Source organism: Sus scrofa, chromosome 4, assembly GCF_054392235.1.
Source record: "Sus scrofa isolate SSC_HxYL_T2T_F1_AM1 chromosome 4, Sscrofa_HxYL_maternal_Yorkshire_Landrace_v2.0, whole genome shotgun sequence".
Taxonomy (NCBI): Eukaryota; Metazoa; Chordata; class Mammalia; order Artiodactyla; family Suidae; genus Sus; species Sus scrofa.
This window is the reverse complement of record NC_139386.1, coordinates 93,909,613-93,927,190: the sequence shown is the minus strand read 5'-3', so window position 1 is coordinate 93,927,190 and position 17,578 is coordinate 93,909,613. Positions and strand designations below refer to the sequence as shown.

General features: G+C 51.5%; 1 protein-coding gene across 9 annotated transcripts in view; it reads right to left on the bottom strand.

The window, feature by feature from the left end:
* The window catches only part of NECTIN4 (nectin cell adhesion molecule 4), a 29,457-nt gene extending 12,548 nt beyond the window's left edge, over window positions 1-16,909 (bottom strand). For 4 of the 9 annotated variants that reach the window (XM_021089538.2, XM_085022594.1, XM_013996829.3 and 1 more), the window contains exon 1: window positions 4,496-4,839. In XM_021089538.2, coding sequence (XP_020945197.1) covers window positions 4,496-4,571 — 76 coding nt within the window. In that variant the 5' untranslated portion in view covers window positions 4,572-4,839. Of the gene's footprint in view, window positions 1-4,495; window positions 4,840-5,024; window positions 5,152-5,514; window positions 5,648-14,241; window positions 14,416-16,817 lie in introns of those variants that run through there. The other 5 variants (XM_085022592.1, XM_085022595.1, XM_085022591.1 and 2 more) reach the window with 5 other exon arrangements.
* Window positions 16,910-17,578: the final 669 nt, after the last annotated feature.

Sequence of the window (17,578 nt, the reverse complement as noted above, 5' to 3'; positions counted from 1 at the left end):
TCAGCAGCGTGCGTGTCTCGTCTGCATCCAGAAGGAGCTATGGAATGGTGTGTGTGCGCGAATGTGCACACATAGTAAATATTTTGATGTCGGTTTCTCTTGGCTTCCGCATGGCTGTCTGCCTCAGCTGCCTTTGGTCAGCGGTGTGTGGCTCTGCGCCTTTGCCTCTGCGCCTGTCTGGAGTGTCGCCCGGGCATCCCTCCCCCCTTCCCTACCTCAGACTTAAGGGCAGATTCATCTCAGGTGGAGGTACCCAGAGATGAGGTCACTGTCCCTCCGGGTGATGGGAAATTGCCATCAAGGACTCCCCAGCAGAACAAAACAAAAGCTCTCTCTATCCTTGCTCCTCAGGTTCCTACTAGAAGGACCCCCACCCCCACCCTTTTCACCCCCTAGCCACGCCCTAGGGCCCCCCAACTCCTTTGGCCCCCCAAGGAGGCCTCTCCCTGGGAATCTCTGTCAGACCTCTGCTGCTGCCACCACCAGAAAAACCAGCTCTAGCTCCAGGTCTGGGGTGAGGGTTGTCTGGTGTAGGTTTGGGGTGGGGGGGAAGCCTGCCTGGGGCTAGAGGGAGGGGTCCAAGCTGTCTAGGGTCTCATTCTCCTTTGTTTATTAACTCTTGCCTCCCCTCACCCCACAGCTACAGCTTCCATCAGAGAGAGCTGGAATACTCAGGCAAGCTTGGGGTAAGAAAGGAGGGGAGGGGAGCCCTGAAGCCCCCACCATTCAGGACAGGTGACATAAACAACCCAGCACATTTTTTTCTTCCATCCTTCCCCCTAGTAACCTTGGTCTTGGAGTGCTAAGGAACTTTGAAAACCGGCAGATTTTCCCTCTGTCTTCATCCACCTCCCTTGCTTACCCCCCATTGTCCTAAGCCCCCCAGCTTAGTGAGAGCTTCCCAACCCTGGGCAAAGCGCCCACCACAGATTAGTGGCTGGGGAGGGGGGCCACACCAATCACAAAAGGAGGTGAGAACAATGGGGGAGGACAGGCCTTGAGGCAGCCCCAGCTCTGGCCCAGACACAGCTCCCAGCACAGATAAGTCCCCTAAACCCCCCGGAGCCAGAGTCTGAGCCTGGCTGAGTCACCACAACAGCCACACTGTGGGTGGGAGACCCAGAATTCAGCTTCTCCCAAACTCCTGAGATCCTAACCCTCCCCTCCAGTCCTGACAACCAAGCCCCCACATCCACCCCCTCACAACCCTGCAAGTGTGGCCAGCTTTGCCCCACCCCAAATCACAGCCTCAACCCAGCTCTCAGGACTCGCCATTCAGTTTCAAAGGCAAGGGGGGAGGAGGGTGGCTTGAAAACCAAGGGGAAATCTTCTGAGGTCAGAGGCTCCCTGGTCCAGCGAGAGAGAGTGATCCTGACCATCCCCTGCACAGCCCTCCCCCAAGAGGCTTGGTGGCTGACCCTGGGTCTGAACTTGACCTTTGCATTTTTGATTCCGTTCCCAGATCCATCTCTAGGCTGCTCTCCTCCCTTCCCTCCTGACTCAGCTCCCCACCCCACCCCCATCCCTTTGCTCTGCCTAGATTTTGGTCAGCACTGGGGCAAGTTTGGAAGGCCAGAAAGCCCAGGCATCTCTCCTCACTAGGCCTGTTCTCCATGGGGGCTAGGCCCTCTTCACTTTGTCTGGAGGACCCCTGGAGGATCCTGAAGCTGGGGTCTAGAGGCTGGGACTTGGTCTCTACTATGAGCTTCTCACAGCCTTGTGGCTGGGGTCCCTTAGCCCAGCTCCCTGAAACACTGGGGTGGGACCAAGGTCACTGGGGCCACAGGGATCCCCTGAGAGTCTCCTATTTTCCCTCGCTTGGGAGGCCAAGCTAGCCTCCCTTTCTGGCTTCCCTGGCTTTGGGTAGGTCCTACAGGAAAGGGTTTGCCCCCCCTCTGTAAACAGGACTAGAAAAGTAGGGATGGGGCCTCTCCCGTTCTAGGAAACTAACTTCAGACAGAAAGCTGGTCCTAACCCTCAAGGGACAGACCTCAACATTCAAAGAACCCCACACTCTCTGGTCCTGCAGGGGCTCAGTTGCACCCAAGCAAAGATTGAGGAACTGGGGTCCTGTTGAAGGGGTGTCTGTAGATTTGGGGCCCTCAGCCCCAGGGCAGGAGATGGGAGGGAGAAGGGAAGGGACCTCACCCGGAAACTCATCCCATTAGGGAGAGACAAAGAGCTGTGGTGCTGAGGTGCCTCCCCAGCCTGGGCTCCTCTCCCTGTCACGGGTGGGGCAGGGCCCTGGGGCTCAGAGCTCTAATGGCCCAGGATTTGGTGGGGGCCCTAATTTGCAGCAATGCAGGGGCAGAAGGCAGCATTCAGGGTAAAGCTACCCTTGGCCCCGCTGAGAGATGTATGTGGTCAGGACATTTCCTCCTTGTGTCACTGCAGCCAGACAGACCACCTCTTCCAGCACCCAGCTCCCTCCTTTGGCCAGAGGATGGACTTTCACTCAGCCACAAGCTTTTGGAGATGGAAGGCCTTTAGAGATCATCTGGTGCTACCTCTTGGTCTACTGAAGTCTAGCTTCTTAGTTGCCTAAGGTCACATAGCAAATTAATTGTAGAAATGGGGCCAGAACCCGAGTCTCCTGACTTCCCAGCTCAAGGCTTTTTCAGAGACAAGAAACATTCCAGCTTCCTGGGGGCCACTGAGGAGATGCCTACACACAGAGGAGCCAGAAAGGGGGTGGCAGTGAGATGGGCCCTTCTGATCCTTGGTCTGGGAACCTGGGGTTTGAGTTCCGGCCCTCAGAGCACCCAGTGCAGGTTATAGCAGCAGACTGTGGCCCCCTGGGCACCTGCTTCTTGGGGCCATTCTGCAGCCAGGCTGCCTCCCCACAGCAGCTGTTCATCAGGCCCTGGGCAAGGTTGGGGGGGGGATGTCTCACTTGAGCTAGTCTCCTCTCCCCTTCCCTGGGCTTCTTTGAGAAAGAACAGCTTTGTGTCATGGAAAAAGAAGGCAGGGACAGGGTCTTGTTCACCACTGCCTCTCCAACATCTAGTGCCCTGGCTCTACTCAAAAGTGCTATGCTTTCATGAAACAGGAGTTGGAAGACCAAGACGCTAACCCCAGTTATGCTTCTAATACTGACTAATCTTGAGATCTCCCTTACCTATCTGTTTCTTTCCATTTTCCCATCTGTAAAATGAGGGAGTTGGAACGGTGATCTCTTTGGTCATTTCTGAGTCCCGAGACATCATGGCTCCATTCTTTAGGTGTGGGTAGTTCCTACAGGAAAGTGACTCCCAAGTTCCTTGGCCCCAGCAACCAGGCCCCACCCTCTTGGCCTAAACAAGTGAGAAGGGCTGTCTGGAAGATGGGGACTAAGATGTAGGGGGAAGCGGAGATGGCCGGGGTTGGAGTTCAGTATCCTGGGATTGGAGGCTGGGCCAATGATTCTTCCATTATAAGATCAGAGAAGAGCAGCCCCCACAGGTCCATACATCTGAGCCTCACTCTCCTCCTCATGGCTTCAGCTGGGGATGGAGTTTGGGGGAAAGCTCTGCTGGGCCTGCTTGACCACTGAGTCTCTGGGACTGGGCATCAAACTGTCCTATGGAGATAAGGTCCTATCTTTCTGAGGAGAAAGATTTCTCAGTTGCCCATTACCCTGGGAACAGCCTATGGAATCGACCACGGTCTCATCGTGTGCACTCAAACACGAGTGCGTGCACACACACACACACACACACACACATGCACACACACACACACACACGTTCTCTCCCCCACTCTAAAAATTATAGATTCCTATAATTTATATCTGCTATTTATACATTAGACAGGAGTAATACAAGGCATCTAGTTGAGAAAATGGGGGGACAGGGTATAAACAAAAGGGGACCACACAATATCTAAAAGACCCCCACTCATCTAAGTAGGCACCTTATTTCCACCGTGGCACCGCACAGTGTGCCCAGGGAAAGAGGGGGCCAGGGTGAAAAGAGCTTCCAGCTCCCCTCTAGTCCCCTAACAGGTGCCCCAGTCCTGGTATTCTAGGACATCGTGGAGAGAAGAGAAGGAGATAGAAAGACCCCGTCCACTCTTGGGGCATCAGGCTTCCTACACCCTGATGACTATGGAAACCAGCTCAGCCCTGAGTCAGCCGCAGCCCCAGTCAGCAATTCTGGAGCCCAGGGGCTAGGTGAGAGAACCTCCAGGAAACCCTGGGTCCCCACCAGTTCCACCTCCCTGCCTACCTACATTGGGTCACCATACCTCTTCCCCCAGAGGCTGCTCCAGCCCAGGCAAGGCTTTGGCTGAGGTAGTTGGGGACCCCAGACCTAGCAACCTGGCCAAGAGCTGGAAGGGCAATGAAACAGAAGAGCTACAGTGGCTGTTCTGGGGACAGTGCTGGCAGCTGGAAGTGGGAGAGAGAGATTCATTCCTCTGTTTCAAGGAAAGGGAATGTAAATGCATGAGTGTGTGTGTGTGTGTGTGTGTGTGTGTGTGCCCGCTTGGGCTTCAAAGCTCATGAAGCAAGTCCTACCTGTAAATGATGCCAGGAGCAGTAGCAGCAGCCAGGCTTCAGGCCCCCACATCTCGGCTCCCAGGGACAGAGGCATTGGTCAAAAGGCAGAGCTACCCGTGTTTCTGAAGTTCCGCTGAGTTCTCCCTGGGAGCCGGCTTTAGAGCTGGATAGGGCAACTGACCCAGAAGGCAGGAAGTCACAGAGTCCTCAGGCACTGACACACCTGCCTATCCCACTGGGGTCTCCACGGGGGGACCAGGCCCCGTTCCACCCACCCAGCTGTGGCTACCCCCAAGAAGCCGTGCTCGGGAGCTCCGAGCTCCCCCAGAGCTGCTTCCCACGCCGTGGCCAACAACGACGGCAGAAACTTGGGAACCTGCTCAGCAGGTCAGAACAGGTGCGTCTCTGGGGGCTGGGCCTGGCACGGAGACTTGGCAGCCGCCGCCCCCACGGCCTGGGCTGGCTAATAGGCGCCAGGGAGGGAGGGAAGGAGGGAAAGACCTGGGGGGTTGGGGGGGGGAATCCCATCGTCAGTTCCAGGCTTTACCTGGCAGTGTGTAGAAGGGGCTGTGACGCTATGGAGAGAGGCAAGAGCAGGGTGGGGGCTGGGTAGAAGAAGGCCCCCAGGGGCTCAAAGAGGGAGGCTTCAGGCCAGGAGGAACAGGGGCAAGGCCTTGTGGGTGAAAAGGAACCCAAACATCTCACACCCCAGCCCAGCCTTGCTGCCTTCCCCCCTCCCCTGGGACCTTGCTGAGCTCCTCAATCTCCTGGAGGGGCTCAGCTTCAGGGCCACGAATCAGAGAAGGCCAACACTGAGGTCAGTACTGGTCCAAACACCTCATGCATCAGGTGACAAAACAGAGGCCCAGAGTGGGAAGGGGCTTGCTGGAGGACACACAGCTTGGGTAGTGTCCTGGTTTGCTCAGACCTCTCTAACCCTGAGGCAGGGAGTTAGCTCAAAGACTGGGAAGGAGCTTAAAACAACCCACTCCCCAACCACCCCCCCTCCTCTATAGAGAAGCCACCAAGGGACTGACCAAGGAATTAACCCCACTGATTCCTGGCCTCAACAGCAGGGCCCTCCCTCTGGGTCAACGACATTCTCATTACTGATCGGGAGTCCCAACAGTGCATCAGCACTACTTGAGAAGAAAGGGGTTCCTTTCCACTATCTCATGGTCATTGGACAAGGCCACATATCTGGACTTTGCAAGGACAAACTTGATTTCAAATAGCCTGTCCCTGTATTCCTATAGGTATACCCAAACCTGAAGACTTTGTGTTGGATGCATATAATGTAACCACCAAGTTACACAAAACCTTACCAGCCTATCTGAGAGAGCCAGGGGAGGCAGGCAGACTCTGAACTCCCTGAGAACCGAGGGAAGGAGAGGGACAGGATCACTGAGACACTGGAGCTTAAAAAAAATACACAGGTAGGAGTTCCTGTTGTGGCACAGCAGAAATGAATCCGACTAGGAACCATGAGGTTGCGGGTTCGATCCCTGGCCTTGCTCAGTGGGTTAAGGGTCTGGCGTTGCCATGAGCTGTGGTGTAGGTCTCAGATGTGGCTCAGATCCAGTGTTGCTGTGGCTGTGGTGTGGGTCAGCAGCTGTAGCTCCAATTCGAGGAATCCCCTAGGTCGAATCCCCTAGCTTGGGAACTTCTATATGCCACCGGTTGAGCCCTAAAAAGCAATAAATAAATAAATACACAGGTCGACACGAGAGAAGAAAAAATACATAAGGGTTAAAATATTGCAGCAAGATCCTCTTGTCTGGAGAGGGTCAGGAAGGAAGGGTTAAGAACTGTATGTAAGAGGGGGTCGTTTCATATGGAATATTTTCCACGCACCGCCCCCCCCGCCCCCGCCCCTACTCTGCTTGTCAAAATCTTACTCATCTTTCAAAGCTGACCTCACATGCCACATATTCCATGAAGCCTTCCCAACTCCTCCCACCTAAAATTAATCTTTCTCCCTTCTGTTCTTCCTCAGCCTCTGCTAGTCCCTTTATTATAGCTTGTGTCCTCATAATTTGTGCACATCTTATCTCCTTAACTAAATTGTTAGCTTCAGTTCGAGAGACATCGATTGAATCCTGCTGTGTGCCAAGGATTCAGTTAATGCGTTCAGCTGAGGGACAGAACAAGAGCTGGAGTCTGTGAACTTCTGGAAAGTGGGGCTTGTTTTACAATCTTTTTTTTTTTTTTTTTTTTTTTTTTTTTTTTTTTTTTTTTTTTTTTTTTTTTTGTCTTTTTGCCATTTCTTGGGCCACTCCTGCGGCATATGGAGGTTCCCAGGCTAGGGGTCGAATCAGAGCTGTAGCCACCGGCCTACGCCAGAGCCATAGCAATGCGGGATCCGAGCCACGTCTGCAACCTAACCACAGCTCATGGCAACGCTGGATCCTTAACCCACTGAGCAAGGCCAGGGATCGAACCCGCAACCTCATGGTTACTAGTCAGATTCGTTAACCACTGCGCCACGACAGGAACTCCTTGTTTTACAATCTTGTCTCTGTCATCTGGGCTAGGACAGTCCACAGAGCTTAATGGAGAGGGAATACATTTTCACTGAAGGCACGAGGTTATGAATGGAAAATGTGGTCAGGGAGTTCCCGTTGTGGTGCAGCAGAAACGAATCCAACTAGGAATCATGGGGTCGCAGGTTCGATCCCTGGCCTCCCTCAGTGGATTAAGAATTGGGCATTGCCGTGAGCTGTGGTGTAGATCACAGACTCAGCTCGGATCTGATATTGCTGTGGCTGTGGTATAGGCTGGCAGTGGTAGTTCCCATTCGACCCCTAGCCTGGGAACCTCATATGCCAAGAGTGAGGCCCTAAAAAGCAAAAAAAAAAAAAAAAAAAAAAAAGAAAGAAAAGAAAGAAAGAAAGAAAGAAAAGATGGCCAGGGAGGGTCAGCAAAGTGGAGATCCTGACTCCCCTGGACCTGGTTAGTGACCCAGACTTTAACTCTTCCTCTGGACAATGACCCCAGCTCTGGCTCTAGATCCCCAAATCTCAGCCATGCCCATGGAATCAACCTCCTTTTTGAGAGCTATTTCCCACAGGTCAGGAGTAGCCTCGAGGGTCAGGCAGAATGCCAGAACTCCCATTTCTCTCCGCCTCCGCCTTGGGGAACCCCTTCCCCTCTTAGGGACTCACATCCCCACCTGTGCCAGGGGAGCAGCCCCACCCCGATGCTGCTTTGAGATCCACTGCGGCAGGGGTGGGGTAGAGCCAGGGGGAATGGGAGGGGGGGAGCATCCTGTGTTATAATTATAATTATTACACCTTGGATCCTATCGCATGATTTCAGAGGAGCTCCTTTCCTTCCCACGGATTTACCCCTCCTGGTCCAAGAAACCATAGGAGAAACTGAGGCACGGTAGTGGGAGCACAGTTCAGTCACAGGTGGGTATCCAGTTCTTATTTTTCTTTGAGTCTTTCTCTTTTTTGGGGGGTTGCACCCTCGGCATTCAAAAATTCCCAGGGCCAGAGAGCAAACCCAAGCCACAGCAGTGACCCAAGCCACAGCAGTGATGCTGCTGGATCCTTAACTGCTAGGCCACCAGGGAACTCCTCCTTCAGTCTCTCTATTCCCAATACATCCACAGTGCTGCCAACTGGGAAACCTTCGAGCCCCTGGTTGGGACCATCACTCACCTATCTACATATGGAGCACTGAAGGGAGGCTGGACTTTCCAGAGGTGTTAAGGCCAGGCTGTGCCAAATACTTTTTCACGAGTATGTTCATGTCCTAGTAAACACTAGAGGTGGCCTTGAAGGGAGAGCTAAGGGTACCCCTGGGCCTGGAAGGGAGCACTTGGGCCAGGCAACCCCTCCAGACCTCTGACCGAGGTAGGGATCTTTCTAGCCTGCATTTAGCAAATATCTCTCTCTGGCCTCTTGTGCCCTCAATCCTGTATCTCTCACATGGGCCATGCCTTTGAGGAACACAGTCTCATTCTCAGGCTTTTCCTTTGCTCTTCTGAAATGAAGCCTGCAGAAGGCAAATTCCAGGGTTGAAGCTAGAAGGAAATTTTGGTTGGGGAAGATTTTTCAGACCTGTGTCTGGTCTTCAGGGTTATGCTCTTTGTTCTCCATGGAAACCCCACCCCCCACCCTGATTCCCCTCATGCCTCACTACCTACCCTCCTCCCACCTGCATTCTGGGCCCTAAGAATAGAAACAATTCAAGGTGGCATATTTAGCACGTATGTTGTCTGAGTGACATCCCTACATGCACGCCTGCATGCCTGAGTTCATGCGACAGACACTGAGTGAGCAGGACTTTGTGCCAGGCTCCAGGGAGAGGGCAGAGACATGTAACACCAGGTCTCTGCCCTCCAGGAGCCCTCAGTTAGAAGAGACAGACACATAAACAAGTGTGACATGCTATATCCCTCCACCATGTGTTCCCTACGTGTCTCTGCACGCGTACCTGCCATGTCCATACCCGGGCCTGTCAATGTGCATAGCTGCGGATGTTCATTAGCCACATGGGTCCAAGCATCCGCTTGTAACCTGTGTCTGTCCCCACGGCAGGCTGCACACCTAAGCCAAACCGGTTGGAGTGGGTTGTGCTGAAATTTTTGTTTGTGTCAATGGGACTTGGAGGTGAGTCAGGGAGGGACCAGGATGGGTGGGGTGGTGTGGGGGAGAAGAAGAGTGAGAGTGAGGGTCAGAATGAGTGGGGTGCGGGGAGGAGGGAGTGGGTCAAGGGGAGTAGGGGTGGGAATTGGGAAGGGGTGGGGGTGGGGCATCAGGAGGACGGCTTGGGGGAAGGAGTAGATGGGAGAGCTTCTTGGTGAGTAATATCCTGTTTGTCTGCAGTGAGATCCCAGGTCAAAGAGTCAGAGGCTGACAGGGGGACCCTTGGGCTCGGGAGAGACAAGAATGTATAATAAATCAGAGTGGAGGAGTTCCCGTCATGGCGCAGTGGTTAACGAATCCAACTAGGAACCATGAGGTTGCGGGTTCGGTCCCTGCCTTTGCTCAGTGGGTTAACGATCCGGCATTGCCGTGAGCTGTGGTGTAGGTTGCAGACGCGGCTCGGATCCCGAGTTGCTGTGGCTCTGGCGTAGGCCGGTGGCTATGGCTCCAATTTGACCCCTAGCCTGGGAACTTCCATATGCCGTGGGAGCAGCCCAAAGAAATAGCAAAAAGACAAAATAAATAAATAAATAAATAAATAAATAAATAAATAAATCAGAGTGGAACTAGTTGGAAGCATGGGTGTGGACAACATGTCTGCAGTCCAGTTCTGTACAGCTTTGTTTTCTCTGCATGACATTAAACTATTCCTGATCTGCTCATTGGTTTCTGCTGTTTGTCCAAAGAGGGGTTGGGGGGCTGATTGACACTGTAGTGGAAGATTATTGACATAGGACTGGATTCCATGCTCCACGACCAAGGCTTTTCAGATAGAAGCGTCTAGGTCCCTCTTCCTGCTCTTTCCTAGGCTGCTCCTCACCCATGGAGGGGTGGGAAGGGGCCCCAGTACAGAAGGCAGGGACTCCAGCAGCTTTTCCTCCACTGCAAAACACCTTTGCTCTCCCCTCCATCTGGAGCTTCCCTGTGCCCAGGATGGGGGCATCCTGCTTTCCAAGAACCTTTCATCTAAACATTGCCATGTCCTGGGCTCTTCCTACCTTCCTGTTCTGCAGGCCCACTGATTCCCAGTACCCAGCCCCATCCCTTAATGACAACCACACTTCCTGGTTGCCTAACAATGTCCCTCAGACCTCAGGGGGTTGGATTTTATTCATTCCTGAAGAGCCCTAGAGCTGGAGTGAGGAAGTAGCTGCTCACATGATATATTTGGGTCCTGTTTCTCAGAGCCTCCTCCTCACTCTCACCCCATGAACTCCCCAAGCATCTGTAAATACAAAATCAGGAGTTTCTGTCATGGCTCAGCAGAAACGAATATGACTAGCATCCATGAGGATGCAGGTTTGATCCCTGGCCTCGCTCAGTGGGTTAAGGATCTGGTGTTGCCATGAGCTGTGGTGTAGGTTGAAGATTCGGCTCGGATCCTGAGTTGCTGTGGCTCTGGTGTAGGCTGGTGGCTACAGCTCTGATTAGACCCCTATCCTGGGAACCTCCATATGCCGCAGGAGTGGCCCAAGAAATGGCAAAAAGACAAAAAATAAAAATGAAAATATAAAATAAAGAAATAAATAAAAGAAAAATAAATAAATAAATAAATAAATAAATAAATAAATAAAAATAAAAGTGGCAGCCAATCCAGAGACATGGGGTCAAAGAATAAAGGCATCTGTCTTTCTCTCTCTCTCTTTTTAGGGCTATGCCCATGGCATATGGAGGTTCCCAGGCTAGGGTTCCAGTCAGAGCTGTAGCTGTAGCCACAGCAATGCCAGATCCTAGCTGAGTCTGTGACCTACACCACAGCTCACGGCAATGCTGATCCTTAACCCACTGAGCAAACCCAGGGATCAAACCCACAACCTCATGGTTACTAGTCGGATTTGTTTCTGCTGTGCCACAACGGGAACTCCTTGGGCTAACACTTTTAGAAGGCTCTGGAAATAGGTGCTAGCTGGCCCAGGACAAGAGTAGGAGACTTCGTGGAAATCAGAGTCTTTCAAGTGTTGACAACAGCAGTGAGAGTTGCAGTGGTGAGGAGCGGGTAAGAGCAAAGGTTAGGTGGGTTCCTAAGAATTTGGTGAGGGAATAGATTTTAGTGAGGACTCCAAGCTATGCTCCATTCTCCCTGTCACTGTCCCCATGGTAGACCACAGAAAGAGCTAGGCTCTTCTCAGGGAGCCCGTCTGTTGGGGAACATATAGGCAGCACCCAAGGGGCAGCCCAGCCTGCAGATCCTGCACCATCAGGGCATCTTCAGGTAACACCAGGCCTGTGTCGTTTCTAACACTCATCTCCGAGTATCCAGCTTAGATGATGAGGGTGTGATTCCTCTCCGAACCAAAGACTGTCACTTCCTGGCCATCAGCCTAGGCTCTTGCCACCACACAACTTGGCTTCCCCAAGGGAAACTTCCTGAGGCTCTGCAGTCAAGCATCACCCTTGGACCAGGCACTGGCAGAGGTAGGGACAGCTGCAGAGAAGAATAGGGGACTGTAGATCAAGAAAGACACCATGAGACCCTGGGGCTGAGAAGCCTGGAAGGGGCAGGAGGTTGGGGGAAAGAGTGCAGAGGACCCTCAGGAGAGAGGGCAAGTGTTGAAAGGACCCCAAAGGAAGACATTAGAGGAGGAGGCAGAAGTTGAGAGGACAGGAGTGGGAGATGGGAATCAGGGGAACTAGTAGGATCTAGAGAGTCCTGTAATTGGAGGGTATATATATATATATATATATTTTTTTTTTTGTCTTTGTTGTTGTTGTTGCTATTTCTTGGGCCGCTCCCACGGCACATGGAGGTTCCCAGGCTAGGGGTCGAATCAGAGCTGTAGCCACTGGCCTACGCCAGAGCCACAGCAACGCGGGATCCGAGCCGCGTCTGCAACCTACACCACAGCTCACGGCAACGCCAGATCGTTAACCCACTGAGCAAGGGCAGGGACCGAACCTGCAACCTCATGGTTCCTAGTCGGATTCGTTAACCACTGCGCCACAACAGGAACTCCCTGGAGGGTATATTTTCATATGAAATTTGTTAGCATAATCTTCCTTCTGTACGGTCCAGGAATATTCACCTCTCCATTATGTCAGCTCTAATCCCCTCCTTTTTTTCCATCCCGGGACCCAAAGATACTTCAGACCTGCTGCTCCACTTGTTTCCATCATCCGTGCTCAGCACTCAGCAGGCAGGTGTAGCTGCCCTGGGCAGAGGTCAGGATGTGGTGCAGCTGTTGCGGAGCCCTAGTCTCAGTGCCCCAGGCTCTCTCACTGTCTGGTCCTGGAAAGCAAGGGCCAGACGTTCATGTTCCAAGATACCCCCAAGGCCCTGCTGCAGCAGAACTAGTTTTCGACCTTGCTCTCACTGAACTCAGAGACTTGGACCCTGTCCTGTATCTGTTTTCAGTCCCAGAGATAGCAAGGTTGGGAGCCTTGGAGCTGAGGATGGAGGAAGTCCCAGTCTGCAGGAGAAGCAGTAGCGTATGCCCCTCACTCCCTTCTGAGCATCTTCCACCACAAATCCAAAGATATACTTCACCTTCCCTTTCAGGAACCCCTAATAACTGCCCTCCGGCCACACCTTGAAGCCTTCCTACATCTCAATTTTCCCCTCAGTTCTAGAAGTGGCATGAAAGAAGAAGGGCCAGGGATCAAGAAACGGAGCAAGAGTCCCTTGCCTGTGATAACTAGCAATGATCAGGAAGCATTGGTCCATGGGCTATAAGGAAAGAGTAGAGGAACAAAGATTGGAGTCTAAACTCTCTTTGCCAGCTGGCTTCTCTCCCTGGGCCCAGGCCTCCATGCTCTAAGGTCCTTTGTGAGGAAGACCATTCCCTGAAAAGACAGCATATGTTAAAGCTCACTCAGATTTTCATCAATAATAATACCCTGTGACTGGTCCCAGGGACCCCAAACTGGTTCTAAACTTCTAGAATACAGCCAAAGGGGAGAAGCCTGGCCACTCCAAGAAGGTTCCAAAGCTCCTTGCAGAAAAGTCAGATGGGGAGATCCCTGCTATGGTGCAGTGGGTTAAGAATCCACCTGCAGTGGCTCAGGTGGCTGCAGAGGCATGCGTTCGATCCCCTGCCCAGCACAGTGGGTTAAAGGATCTGGTGTTGCCACAGCTGTGGCTCTGATTCAATCACTGGCCAGGGAATTTCCATATGCCAAGGGTGTGGCAAAAAAAAAAACAAAAAAACAAAAAAACAACAACAACAAAAGATCAGATGGTTGGCTTGGTTTAACAGGAGAGAGAGGACAGTGGGGGCAGAAGGACAGAGACCTAGAGAGAAAAACACAAAGTAGAAGTGGTGAGAGTGATCTCAGGGCACAGGGAGACAGGTTGAAACCTAGAGATAGAAACCTACAAAAGAGAGGGAGATGGAGTTCCCACTGTGGCTCAGAGTTAATGAACCCAACAAGGATCCATGAAGATGCGGGGTTTTTTTGTTTGTTTTTGCTTTTTTTTAGGGCTGCACCCGCAGCATATGGAGATTCCCAGGCTAGGGGTCCAATCAGAGCTACAGCTGCCAGCCTACACCACAGCTCACGGCAACTCCAGATCCTTAACCCACTGAGTGAGGCCAGGGACTGAACCCGCAACCTCATGGTTCCTAGTGGGATTCGTTTCCACTGCACCACGATGGGAACCCCCCGAGGACGTGGGTTTGATCCCTGGCTTTGCTCAGTGGGTTAGGGATCCAGAATTGCGGTGAGCTATGGTGTAGGTCATAGACGCAGCTCAAATCCTGCTGAGTGGCTGTGGCTGTGGCTGTGGCTGTAGCTGGCAGCTGCAGCTTTGATTTGAACCTTAGCCTGGGAAATTCCGCATGCTCCAGGTGTGGCCCTAAAAAGAAAAAAAAAAAAAAAGGAGAGGGAGACACACACATACACACACACACAGGAGTTATTGAAGGGGGTGGTAATTCAAAGAGACTGAGACAAAACATGAAACAGAGACAGAAAGATTTCTGAGATTTCTAAGATAAAGAGAGATTTCTGGATGCCTACTGTTAGGATCACTCAGGTACTTCTTCCATCCTCAATTTCCACCACTCAGTAATGACCCATTGATACTTTCCTACACGATATCGTCGTCAAGTCCCTCGAAAACTCAACTTCTTCCCCATCCTTATCCCACCTCTCCATCATTCTCTAACTCACCTGATTCCCACTCCTCTCCACTTCAGGTCTGCTTTCAGTTCCACCTTTCTCTTAAACTCCTTTCAGCCCTCTTCTCAATCACGTCTCAAGATTTGGCTTCTTGAAGTCTCTCTTCCCAGTCATTTGTCTGTCCTTCTGTTTGCCTGTGTCCTCATTTTGGCTCAGCTGAGAAGGCTTGAAGCCAGGAAATCAATTGGCCGAAATGAAAAATGCAGAAAGGTCAGAGGAAAATAAAGAAGGAGCCAGAAAGACAGGCCTGAAGGATGGGACAGCCTTGGAGATACAGGCAGAGGGAACTGAGAGAGTCTTGAGAGTCTGACCAAGACCCCTAGGGCCCAATAGTTGGCTTTCTGTGCGTAATGAACAATGCTGAGAACCAGAGATGATTCCAGGGTCAGAAGATGGGGTTAAGGGAAGGAGAAAATTGATTAAGAGTTTTGTGAAGGTTTGAAACAAGGGGGTGTAGATTTGGGGTTGGGGCAGACATCTAAGACTAGGAAGCTGATGGATTTCCCGTTGCGGCTCAGTAGGTTAAGAACCTGACCAGTATCCATGAGGATTCAGGTTTGATCCCTGGCCTCACTCGGTGGATTAAGAATCTGGCGTTGCCATAAGTTGCAGCGTAGGTCACAGATGCAGCTCATATCCCACACTGTTGTGGCTGTGATGTAGGCCAGCATACCCCTGTGCTGCAGCTCTGGTTCAACTCCTAGACCGGGAACTTCCATATGCCGCAGGTGCAGACCTAAAAAAAAAAAAAAAAAGACAAGGAAGCTGAGCTGTAGGGATCTTTGCTCACCAAAAACAGCTAACCAAGGACACCAAATTCGTAGGATCACGTCAAGATTCTGAGACTTTCAGGATTGTCTGCCCCACCCCCACTCCTGGACAGAGGCTGTCCCTGGACATTATTATTAAGTGAACTCAGGTCCAGAGAAGGAGGAGCCCTTGTTGCTCTATCTCCCTATCTCTCACAATTCTTCTTCACTTTATCTTAACATCCTTTCAGTTTTCTATCATTTACAGGGTCGTCATAGACCACTTTAGATGCCTCCCTGGGGTGTCAAGTATGTGTCAGACAAGTGCAAATTGGCTTTTCTTTCTTTCTCTCTCTCTCTTCTCTTTCCCCTTTTCCTCTTCCCTCCCTTCCCCCAGTTTCTGCCTCTTTCCAAATACAGCTTGATTCAGACTAACCAGGGGAGGTAGGCATCCTCCCTTTAGGTGTCTGGGGCAGCAATGGATAGACACCTCTAGTTACTACATGGAACTAGAGGAGGTGCAGAACTAAGGAGGCGGGGAGGGGATATAGCCAAGGAGTATGAGAGATTCTGGCTCCATGTCCAAGTGAGATGCCAACTGCTAAGGACTCAGAGTCAGAGTTGAAGCTCAGGGGAGAAGGAAAACACAGCTGGAAGAGAAGAGCTGGAAAGGCCCCTGGGGTGGGGAGTTTCCTGTTCTCTCCCAGAGAGGCAGAAAATGAGTCTGGCAGAACAGCCAAAGACTTAAGCAAAAGCAAGAGCCTAAAATGGGCATATAGGCCAATACGATTTAAGCAAAATGACACTATCCCTCCAGGCAGCTCCTTGCCTAAATGGTAGGAGTGTGACAGATCTGAATCCAGCTGCTGTGAGGTCAGCCAGTCAGGAGCCCTAGGGAAAAGACTGGCTTTCAGATTTCAGTCAAGGATATTAGAAGTTAGGGATTTGTGGGAGTTCCCGTCGTGGCTCAGTGGTTAATGAATCCAACTACTATCCATGAGGACTCGGCTTCCATTCCTGGCTTTGCTCAGTGGGTTAAGGATCCTGCATTGCCCTGAACTGTGGTGTAGGTTGTATAGGTTGCAGATGTGGTTCGGATCCCCAGTTGCTGTGGCTCTGGCGTAGGCCAGAGGCTGCAGCTCCAACTGGACCCCTAGCCTGGGAACCTCCATATGCCATGGGTGTGGCCCTAAAAAGACAAAAAAACAAACAAACAAAAAAACAACTTAGTGATTTGTTACCATGATCTGGAAAACTGAAGATGCTCTTTGTCAGACCCAGGAAATTGAAGATGCTATAGTTGGGTGGGCAGAGACTTTGAAAGCTACTATTGAGTCACAGCTTTAAGGTATACATGAGGAACAGGTCCTGGTACCTTCCAGTCTCTCTAACCGGGCCTTACTATCCACACCCTCCTCAGGCTGTTTTCTCTAAGGACCAGGAGTTAAGATCAGGAGCAGAAAGAGCCCAGCTGTGCTGTCAGATCCCTGAGTTACATGTCCATCTCCACAGCAGCCCTAGCCACTCTCCATGGCCTCAGTTTCTTAGGCATGCTGAGGATCAAGTTGCTGTATAGAAACCCAAGGCAAAATTAAGTAGTCACAGGAAACTATAAACAAAACAAAAACACCTACGGATTGGGAGAAAATATTGCAAATGATGTGACCGACAAGGGCTTAATTTTCAAAATATACAAACAGCTCATACAACTCAACAACAACAACAACAAAGTCAGCAGTCATCACTCCCATTAACAGCCCAGCCCTGGGGAACACCGTCCTGTTTCTGTCGGGAGCAGAAATCTGTCTGCATTTTCACCTATAGCTAATATTAGCCAGCTTGGATCTGGGCCTCTTCATTCTTCACAGGGTCTTGGAAGGACAGAGTTAAGAAGCAGCTCAGGAACCTGGCTGAAAAAAAAGGAAGATACTAGGGAGGGGCAGGAGTATGGTTTTCTCACTCCTCCCCCACATCATCCACAACCAGCTTTTAAGGCTGGGCAGCTTCTGCCCTGGATCTTATCAGGAGAAACTCTCTGTCCTTAATTCTGAGTTCCAGATGCTACAGTACCTGTATCCTTGTGCTGTGTGAACCTATGAGACAAGACGAAATAAGGAATTACTTTTCTTTTGACTCAATACTGAAAAGTTCTCCAAGGCTCAAGTATGCCTGAGGTATTTCCCCCCAATCCAATCTCCCTCCCCAACACACACAAATAAACACAATGTGCCCTGAGAGACTGAGTTCTACTACCCCCTAGTGGCCAGAGAGGAAAGGACTATCCCACCCAGTCAATCAGGACCTTCCTGCCTTTTCCGCGCAGTGGAAGACTCCTAAGGAAAAACCCAATAGCATATTTGGGGCCGACGGCTGGGAGGAATTCCTGGGCCAGGGACCCAACCCGCGCCACAGCAGCAATCTGAGCCACAGCAGTGACAACGCCGGCTCCTTAACCCGCTGAGCCACCAGAGAACTCCCCGACAGCACATTTTATAAATGAGAAAAAGAGGCCTGGAGGAAAACAATCACTTGAGGAATAAGGATATAGTTGGAACCAGAACCCAAGTTTCCTGACTCTC